At 46.4% G+C, this 10598-nt stretch overlaps 1 protein-coding gene across 1 annotated transcript in view; it reads left to right on the forward strand.

The window, feature by feature from the left end:
• Window positions 1-9600, forward strand: part of LOC104857783 — a 75884-nt gene extending 66284 nt beyond the window's left edge. The window contains exons 2-3 of the mRNA XM_010617859.3: window positions 7617-7785; window positions 7972-9600. Of these exons, the coding sequence (XP_010616161.2) occupies window positions 7733-7785; window positions 7972-8566 (648 nt within the window). The 5' untranslated portion in view covers window positions 7617-7732 and the 3' untranslated portion in view covers window positions 8567-9600. The remainder of the gene's footprint in view (window positions 1-7616; window positions 7786-7971) is intronic.
• The last annotated feature ends 998 nt before the right edge of the window (window positions 9601-10598 follow it).

Here is a 10598-nt window from a genome sequence, read left to right on the forward strand (position 1 = left end):
CCAAAAAGCCAAAATAAAACGATGGGGCAGAATACACACCTCACTGCAACATCACACACTGAAAAACAAAAGAAGTGCTTGGCCACTCAGCACTGTGACCTAAGGATGTTTTAGAGGTTACTAAAGGTATTGTTTTTTCTTTGGGGTATTGGGGATTTGACCTAGGGCCATATGCATGCTAAATGTGCTATTACTGAGCTACACTTCCAGCCCACGATAGTCATTTTGAAGAATAAATGCTTCTTAAAATAGTTTACTAATAACTAATAATTTGCAACAAGATGCACTGATTTTTCAAGTATATAGCAAAACAAATACTTAGAGAAAGAAATACTTAGCTCCCCCTTCTCCCCTTCTGCACCCGAGGAAAACTCTGCAGGCTGTTCACCTGTTTCTTCCCCTGTTGATGCTTAAGATTTTATCCTCTTGAAAACAAGCCCTTGAAAGATCATAGCTTGCATAGGAGACGATGTTAAAAAAGTGTTCAATAATACTCATCAGTTTATAAAATTATATAACACGTATCTGTCTTAAACTACAGACGTATACCTTACTGTTGAAAAGAAATTAAAAAGTGTTCGCAATGGAAGTTTAGGCCTGTAAGCAAAAGATAGTATTAGAGTAGATGTTAAGATATGGATCCTAGATTTAGGCAAAACAGATTCAAATCCTGGCTCAGTCTGTTCTCATGCTGTGCCCTTGGCTAAGTTATTCTACAGCTCTAGCATCTAATTGTCCTTTCTGTGTTGTAGTAGATCTGGCGGTAATGTAGAGTAATACGTGGAAGTTAGATATAAGGATGAGGGCTGGGGTAGACAGTGGGCAGTATAGGACGGGATACCAAATCCCACCTAAGCAGCCACTTCGAGGAATACATCAAGGGTTTTTAAAATCTCAGTAAATACTGCCATTACCGCCCGGCTCTACTTCCTTGGTTTCACTTTTCCCACGTAATCCCCTCATCTCCTCTGTCTAACGGATCACTGTTCCTGTCAGGTCCCCCTCTGAAATGTATCCTTCACCCACTCTCTCCTCATTCACCTCCTCTACTGATTTCAAAGCCATCATCATCTCCTGCCTGAAGCACAGAAATGGCCTCCCAGTGTTCCACTCCCTCTCTACAAAATCCACCCTCCACTCCACAACCAAGGGAGCATCCAGTCACTCCCGCTCGGACTCTCCAAGGGCTTCCCGCCACCCTGAGAGCTGGCATGGAGCAAATTTCTGCCATCTACAGGCTCTTACGACTTTGCTCCCCCCATGATCACTGCCCACCGCTCATACCCTGACCTCCAGCACACATGGGTCTTGCTGTGTAAGCAGATGGAGCGCATCCCTGCCTCAAGCTCTGTGCCTGCTCTTCCTTCTAGAATGTCCTTCCTCCCTATCTTGGAGGACTCACCTACCTCCTCACACAGATTTTGCTTTATATGCTGCTCTCTTGGGCAGCTTACAATGTCCTTTCTGTAACAGACCCAACACCAGCTCTCTTTATTCCTTAATGCAGTATTATTTATTCCTTAATGACACATTGCTATTTGTAACTCTCTAACTTAGTTGTTTAATGCCTACTTGCTTCATTAGCACGCAGGATCTGAGAGAACAGAGACACTGTCCAGCTGAACAGATGAGTGGTTGGCGCTGTGCTGAGCTCACCACAGCACTGGTTTCTGTATCAGTTCCCCACATGAGGATCATGAGTTGTTTTTGGAATGAGGAAAAAAAAAAACTACCTTTTCTTTACCATGTTATTCCTTTAAAAGATTCATCTATTCCAATACTAAGGTCTTGGAAATAATTTTTTTCCTATATTCTTTTAGTGGAACTGTTAGATTTCCAAATGAGACCTGGCTTCTAAAATTCCATAACTTTGGCGAGATAGAATTCAGGGGGCCTGGAATCCAGGTGCTGTCGTGAAGGAGACAAGAGCGAGGGCCGGCTGACTGGGACAGACAGTGCTCTGGCCAGAGGGGCCGAGTCACAAGGCCACGTCTGCAGACAGGAGCTGCTCACACAGCTGTGGACAGTGGAAAGGGGCACCCATGACCCAGTGGGTGAAGGGCTTTGTGAATGACCAGTGTCCTTCGAAGGGACACGAAGGAGGAGGGTGCCTGAGCTGGCAAGTTAGTTGTTGCAAAAACAAGATGCAACTGAGCCTTTTTCCAGGAAGGGATCTAGACTTATCAGACCCTTGTCTGTCCTTCAAGTGACACTGAAGCTCTCAGGTGACTTTAGACCTGTTCGGTATTCTGCAGGTGCTCAATGCCCTGGGGAGGCTTTCTGGTTCCCCCAGTGTCTGCTGAGCCAGGGATCTTCAGTCCCTTGGCCGAGGTCAGTGTCAGGAATGAGTGGACAATGATTTGGAGCCCTGTTCTCAACACTCAGAGTCGAGGGACCAGCTACAACCAGCCAAACCTCAGAGATTCTAGAACAATCTGCACTTCACTGAAATAACTCCCCAACCTGACCCTGAATGATCTCCACAAAAGCCCCAGAAGGAGAGAGATCTCACTGTCTGCCAGGATGCACCAAGCTTCCCTCCCAGGCATTGTCCATGGCCCCCCATGACTGCCCACCTGAGGTGGTGCAGGGATTTCTACCACAGCAGGTGGTGCGCTGGTGCCCAGGGATTTCTACCACAGCAGATTCAGATCTTGGGGGGAAGAAAAGGAGCTCAGAAGCAAAACAAAGGGATTAAAAAAGTTAAACCATAAGTTAAAAGTGTGTAGTTGTGGATACTAAATGGGTCAGTTGCTTTGCAACTGACGATGAATTGGCCTTGGGTTCTTTCGTAATGGGACTTGAATATTTCTGCAAGGCACATAACAGGTACATAAAATTTCACTAATATGAAAGAAGTACATTTTCAGTGTTAGTGGATGGGGAAAAGAATACTTAGAAAAAGGCAAAAAAAGAATTCATGGCAAATTTAAGTATGTTTTCTCAGAATACTGATAAAAAGCTTCAAATAAATTACAATGGCATAAAATGATTATTTATGTACCAAGATGGTTAGAAAGGAATCTTTTTCACTTCATAAGAAACACTTTTAGACATTTACATAAGCGGATTCTATTCTGAATCTCTGGCAGAACATTTGCCCAAGATCTCCAAGACTCCCCGATTGAGACATTGTTTGCTGCTGGAATTCTTCTAACATTCAGACTTTCCACGTTGACATGGACGACTTCCCCTCACGCTCTGCCTGGTTGGTCCTGGTCACATAGACATAAGCAAGCCCCCACTGAACAGACAGTATGGTCCGATTGTTCCTGTGTTCACACCTGGACCTCGTTTCTCTGGGTTTTCATCCTGGCTGTGGCACTGCTGGATTATTAGCTGTGTGACACTGAGACAATTGCTTAGCTTTTCTGTGATATTTTCTCTGCTTTGAAATGCAATACTACCTAATTCAAAGGTCAGAAACCGAGGAGGAGTGATACAAAGACCCTTTCATGAGATCATTCAACTAAAAAAAAATACATTTCTAGGATTGGCCTTGATATTCAACATTGACACACCCCAGGCTTCCTGTCAGAGCACTAGGGTCCGGGTAATTTCTCCTATTCCCCTCTCTCCCGCCCCCGACCACTCTGCTTAGTACAGGGCCTGGCACAGCAAGTCCCCAACACTGCCGACATTAGCTGCTCATCTGGATCCCTTAAACGCAGCCTCCTTTTAAGCGGACACAGCACCCAGGGCAGGCCCTCTGACGCAGACGCACAGCAATCAGCTTTCCCAGACGTGCTGTCTTGACTCCCATGTCCCTCACTGCCAAGCCACATGGTTACACCTGTGCGATCGAAGACAATGCCACACAGCTCTACCGGGTGCCAGGCACTGTTGTTATTACTCACACCGCGACCTCTCTTCACTTTTCATCTTTGCATTGCCGTGGGAGAAACAAAGCTGTTAGGTGACCTCTGTTGCCAGTACCCTCATGGACAGATGATTCCATTCCCCAAGTTCCTCCACGAAGGGCATTCTTCAGTTCTTAGGAACAACGTTTGATACACACATACTCATTTAGTATTCAATTCCACTACTACTCAGTATTTTCATAAAGAAAGGCAGTGGCAGTGTTATTTAAACACTTCTTTTAGGTTCTGCTTTGTTTTATTGACATGAGCTATGCATGCAGGAAGAGATACCCTACAGCTTGCTGTATTGTCACTAACCAAACACTCATGCAAAGGTCATCCAGATAAAGAAAGAAAGCATCATCAGCGCCCCGGAAGCCCCCTTTAAACCTCCTCTCAGGAATCCCCACACACACACACACAAGGATAACTACATCCCAACCACTGCTATGCTCTGGCTACATCGGAACCCTTCATACACGGAACCCTTCCGGGGGACCGTGGAGAACAAACCCTCCGTGAGCACCAGCTGCAGGGTGGTGTAACTGCGGCTGGTTCCAGGTAACACCCTGTGGAATTCTATTCCTGGATGCGCCACAGTTTACTTGTCCGGCAGTCTGCAGCTGTGATAGTTTATGCCCCACGGTGCACACATCCTCCTGGGGGCCAAATCCCAGGCCACAGCTGCACCTGTTCTCTGCTATAGCAGCTGCTATCAAGCGGTTTCCCAAGGGCGGATCCTAACCTGCGGCCCCTATCCGTCAATGCGCGTTCCACTTCCTCTACATCCTAAGTGATGCTTGCCATGTTCCTGTTCTCATATCCTTCGCCCCTCGCCTCAGTACGAACCAGCTTGTCTCCCACCTACTCCTTGCCCTGTGCCACAGAGCTGCAGCTCTCCGCACACCCCCTGGTGATGGGCCAGGATGATCATGTGTCTCAGAGCCCTCGGCCACCTGGAAGACAGGCTTGCACAATGGAAGAAAATAGTCTCACCCAAAACAAGTCCTGGAAAATCCAGGTAGGTCTTCCCTGGAAGTCTCTTAGGAGCGGTGAAATCCCAGCACTCCATACACAACAGGACATGATAGGTGGGTTGGGGGGGAGTGTTTGTTTTTTGTTGTTGTTTTTTGGTTTTTGCAGTACTGGAGGTTGACCCCAGGGCTTTTGCACTGAGCTACATCCCCAGCCCTTGCTATCAGTTTACTCTGAGACAGAGTCTCACTGAATCACTAAGTTGCCCAGGCTTGAACTTGCAATTTTCCTGCCCCAGCCTCTCAGCATGCTGGGATTACAGGCATGCGACACTGCTGGGCTTCCTGGCAGAGCAGCTCTATCTAACATCCCAGTGCCATGTCAGGCACCCGAGCTCCACCCCTTCTCCCTTCTCCCTCTTCTATGCTGGGGCTCATCTCCTCCCCTTTCTGATGCTTTGTGTCCAACTGCTGCCTTTGCAGTTCGCTTCCCGCATTCCACACATTCTGAAAAGCAGTCAAGTCCAAGGTCACGATGTGCCTCAGCAGTAAAGGAAGGCCAAATCCTGGCACTGTGATTGGGTCCTTCCCATTAATACCTGCATTGCTGGGGGATTGTGAGATGTTACTTTCCTCCTATCTTCTCTTCCAACCTGGTCTCCAGGCCCTGGTAATTCCTGTCTGTGGGTAGTTTGGCCAGGCAAGGAGCAAAATAACATGGAGCCTGAGGCCTCTGCATGCTGTGTACCAGCTGAAGAGGCACAGAAAGCTCGAATTCCAGGCAGTTGTAACCAGTCTGTGCGCACTAGATTAGACAGTGCTTTGTTTGGGAGAAATGAATGGGCCCGGGCCAGGGTGCAGGGCCTGGCCAGTGAGGTACAGGTTGGCTCTGAGCCCTCTCTCCCCACCATCAAACAATCTGGCAGAACATGAAGGGCACCCCTGTGCACAGGGTCCCTGCAAGGTGCACCAGTGAGGACAGATCCCGGATGTGGGCAGCCTCAGCCTAGCAACAGGCCCCGAGGCCCCGAGCTACAGAGCAAGGTCATGCACTGTGATAAAGGACCGACTTGTAGTTTATACATCATCCAGCACCATGATGATCCAGCACTGGAGGCCTTTTCCCTGATCCTTCCTGCACCATGTAATTTTCTGAATATTGCTATGATTCTGAAAGAATCAGCAACCCAATACTAGCGAAAATTGGGTCTCCTTGCAGCTGGGTGAGGTGGACCCAGTGTCTGTTGAATTTGATTTAAAGGATCACTTAGGAATGCTTGATCTTTGTTCCATTGCTTTTTAGATGCCTTTTTTATTTTACATGAAAAGCAGAAATATATGAAATGTTGCTATTATCTTATCAGAAACCAAATCATTTGCAAAAGCCTGCAACTGAAATGTTTATTTTGTGAATATAGTAGTGTCTTGTTTTAATGTCATTAGAGAGTAGTATTTAAATATTGTCTAGCATGATTTTGAGATAGCCAACTCTGTAATTGAAGTTCATATTAACTTTATATGTCACTGAGAAGCATAAACATCACAGTAAAACTACACAAAAAAAACCTCAGAAGAATTAAACTAATGTCATTAGCATTTAACCTAGAATAAGTATAATCTTCCAATAGCTTTTCTTTGAAAAAAGAAGTCAGATAATAAAACAAGCACTAATTAAAAATATGTGGCATTTTTTCTCTTGTAGACTTTTCATGGAAAGGACTAAAAGAATTATTATGTCTTATTATAGCAAATAGAATAATAATAAATAGAATGACCGAAAATCTGATCCATCAATTATGTGCAGACTTTCAGTGCCTTTCCTCTGAAGAGTTCCGAGTACTTGAAAATGGATTATCTTAATATATTCCATTTTCTGAAAGGGTAAAAGACAAATATAACAACTATCCCTAATGCATAATAAAGGAAATGGGAACACAGCTTAATACATTCATCAAGAACACAGTCAACTGTTAAATTATTCATATACATGCACATTTGGTGGCTCCCTGTTTTTTGTATTTTCTTTCTCTCTCTCTTTTTTTTTTTTTTTTTTTTTTTTTTTTTGGTACCAGGGATCGAACTCGGGTCCTTGCACTTATGAGGCAGGCGGCGGAACCACTGAGCTAAACCCGCAGCCCATCCTGTTTTTAAAAAAGGGTATTTTTCTTTATTGTCTGTGTTTCAAAAAATGCCTTGAACACTTTAAGACAAAGCTAAAATATTACTTCTTCCATCAACCCCTCCTTGATCTTCAGGAAGAAATAAAAATGGCCAAACTGGTGATAATTTAACAGTTCCTAAATCTCAGCTCTTTGGATTTGGAAGAATTTCCTTAATTTGTGCTCAAATACAAGCAAAACTAGACACAAAATCCACCAGGAGTAGAAGCCACGATTGTATTTGGGAACTGCAGCATCCATTTCCTATATTGTCCAAATTGTTTTGTAAATGTCATGTAATTAATGATTAGAAAAGCAAAACAAAGCAAATAGTGGGGGAGTGGACATAAAGTTTTCTGAGCTATCACTTTAATCTACAGATAAGAGCAGTTCCAAGAGCAGGACTCAGAAGGTGCAGCTGAGGAGGAAGAAAGGACTTTGGATAGAGGACAGACAAAAGAAAATTGCCCCAAAGAACCCCAGATTTTTTTCCTTCACATGTTCTCTCTAGACGCTAGTCTGTTCCAAAGGCAGCGCAGGAGCTATGAAAATACTGGGGTACTTGTGTCAGTCTCGGGCAAGTGTAAGACACTGGTCAAATAGACATAATCTGTCTTCCTTAGATGAAAGGGAAGGAAGCCCTTGGAGAAAGACTCGGTGCAGAGCCAGTCCCAAATGGCTGGAGCCCGACAAATGCTACTTGCTCCCAAGTGTGAAGCTGAGTGCGCGTGGGGTGACAATGCCCCCCGCGGCCGCAGAGGCGGCAGGAGACGCTTTCCTCTCTGTCTCGAGGTGAGTGCGCTGGACTGGGGACAGGTCTGCCCCAGGGGGTCCTGTGGGTCCCCACTCCCCTCTAGGGCCTCTTCACTGGGGGGGTGGCCTGGAAAGCTGCCGCACCCGGGTGAAATCCAGCCTCTTTTTGTGAATAACGTTTTATTAAAATGCAAGCAGACTCACCGGTGTATGTGTCATCTCTAGCGGTTTTCGCACAACGGGGCAGGGACCGCTGCGTGGTCACAGAGCTGAAAGCGTTTCCTGCTCGGCCCTTCCCAGAAAGTTCGCCTGTCTCTGCTCCAGGGCGGCGGGGGCACATTTACCTTCCATCCGGGACGAGAAAACCACAAGGAGGAGACGCCCAGGGCCACGCCTAGGAGCGGCGTGGGTCACTGTGCTCACCTGTGACCACAGCGGGCCCAGCCCCGGTCTTCACGCAGGTGTTCCGGGCCCTGGGCACCGCATCCCTGGCCACTGCCGCTCCAGAGCGAGACGGAAGACGGCTGAATTAATCCTGCGGGACGGCTGCCAGTCTCGCCTGCTTGAGGCGCTTGTTCTGTCCCTCCGCCTCGGCCGGATCAGGTCAAGCAGCACGCACACACTCACACGAATGGCTGCTCCCTCGTGTAGGCCGCGTGCTGGCCCAGGGAAGAAACTTAGGTTTGCTACAAGCAGGACAATGCATTCCTACTACTGCTGTCGAGAGGCCAGGGGAGTACAATCCGGTAGGAGGACAGGAGTGAGTGTGGAGCCTGCCCGAAGGCACACTGGGTTTTCCCTGGACTACGCAGTGACTTAAGTAAGCCAGCCCCACACGAAGTGTTGACCACGCACAAAATATACCTGGAATCCTCAGCAAGCCTTCGTTTGAAAGAGGTGGGGGGAAAGGCCTGTGTATAAAAAGAGCTAATGACTAGTCACAATTTCCAAAAGGGACTTCACACTGCATTTACTCAACTGCTATCTGGGATTAGAAGCTACACAGCCATCCAAGTGGATCCTTCTGTTAGGATAACTCCCTGCAGCACGTTTTCCACTTTAAGCGTCTGTGCAGTGTGCTCTCCTCACCCTGTTCCTAGAGGTGACTCCCATGCTCTGGGCACTCTTCGCAGCACCTGGGGTGCACAGCGCACCTGAGAGAGTAGTGAGGAGGTAGAGGGCCTCGCCCTTCTGCTCCCCAACCACAGGCACCTGGCGGATCCGTGGGAGCGCTTGTCCTCATCGTGCGCCTGCCTTCCTGCCCTCAAGGCCGCTCGACGGGCGAGACCCGGAGGAAAGCGGAATCCCATCGGTGGTGAGCGAGAGAACCCGGCTCATGCAGGCTGAGCTGGAGCGGGAGACCACGGATGCACTGAAGAAGGAACCCGGCGGGAGGAGCAAAGGACACGTGAAGGTCACCGGCAGCAGGAGTATCACCAGCACAGGAGAGTGGGAGGCTGGCTAGGAAAGAAGATGGAAGCCGACCTAGAACACCAGGGCAGCTGATGCCTATTTAGTAGGCAAATGACTGAAAGTTTCTGCGAAGGCGGGGGACTCGATAGGGAACGCTATGGGGGTATTTTTCCCACAGCCGCAGGCACACGTGAATGCCCTGGAGGTCGGAGACCAGCTATAGGCTATGAGAGTCAGAAAAGGAGAGTTACAGATAGGGAACAAATTCAGGGGAGTATTTTCCCTACGCCAAATCCGATCCAAACAACTAGCTCACAGAGGCCATAGCCAAGAAAAGATGAAGCAGAAAATACAGCGCTTCAAATGACAGCCAGAAAAAAATGACATTCAAAATCGGTATGGCAGGGCCAGGGATGTAGCTCAGTGGCACCGTGCCTGCCTCCCAAGCACAAGGTCCTAAGTTCGATCCCCGATACCAAAAAAAAAAGGATATGGCAGAAAAATAACTCACTAGAAATGTGTCCCAAGCTTATCTTGTTGTTTATGAGGATTTTAAACTATTTTGGAAGAAAGGCAGGAAAACTAAAACTCTGGGAGGGATGTAGGAGCAGCTTCCTTCAGAGTGAGGCATTGGGAAGGAATCATTCCTCTCTTAGGTCCTCTGTACTCGCCCAAGCTAAAGGAAATTTCTAGACTCTGCTTTTGAAACAAATATTTTCCTGGGAAACACCTCTCCCTCCCTCTCCCCTCCTCCTTCTGTCCTTCCTCCTTTATTGTACTATATTTTACATACAATAAAATGTACATATGTGAAGTGAACAGTTTGATAAGGCTTGATGATGCATATACCATATAACGTTAAACTATAAAATACTCCCCTCCCCAGCTCCCCAGTTCCCTTAGAATTCATTGCAATCAATGCCATTCTCTTCTCAGGTAACTACTGATCTCACCTCTATCACCATAGGTTGATTTTCCAGATCTAGAACTTCATATAAGTGTAATTACTCAGCAGGTATTCTTTTGTGCTTTGATTCTTTTATTCAAAATGTTTTTGAGATTTATCAAGTTTTCTGCATATGTAAGTAGTTTTTATCGATAAGTCAGTTGTGTGAATATTCCGCAACTTGTTTATCCATTCATCTCTTCATGGATATTCAAGTTGTTTTGTTTGGAACTGTTATTTATAAAGCTGCCATGAACATTCATATACTGATGTTTTTGTAGACATAGGTTTTCATTTTTCTTGGGTATAGGTTTTCATATATTTATATAGGATCCGGAGCCATATGTTTAAGCTGATGAACTGTTTTCTAAAATAGTTATAATTTTACATTCTCAGCAGAAGTGTATGCATTCCAGTGGCTCTAGTCTTTCCAACCTTTGATATTGTCAGTTATTTTCTGTTTAAGCTATTTTAGCAGGTTTGTTGTAACATC

Source organism: Fukomys damarensis, unplaced genomic scaffold (genome assembly GCF_012274545.1).
Source record: "Fukomys damarensis isolate Sample0158 unplaced genomic scaffold, DMR_v1.0_HiC HiC_scaffold_27, whole genome shotgun sequence".
NCBI classification, from domain to species: domain Eukaryota; kingdom Metazoa; phylum Chordata; class Mammalia; order Rodentia; family Bathyergidae; genus Fukomys; species Fukomys damarensis.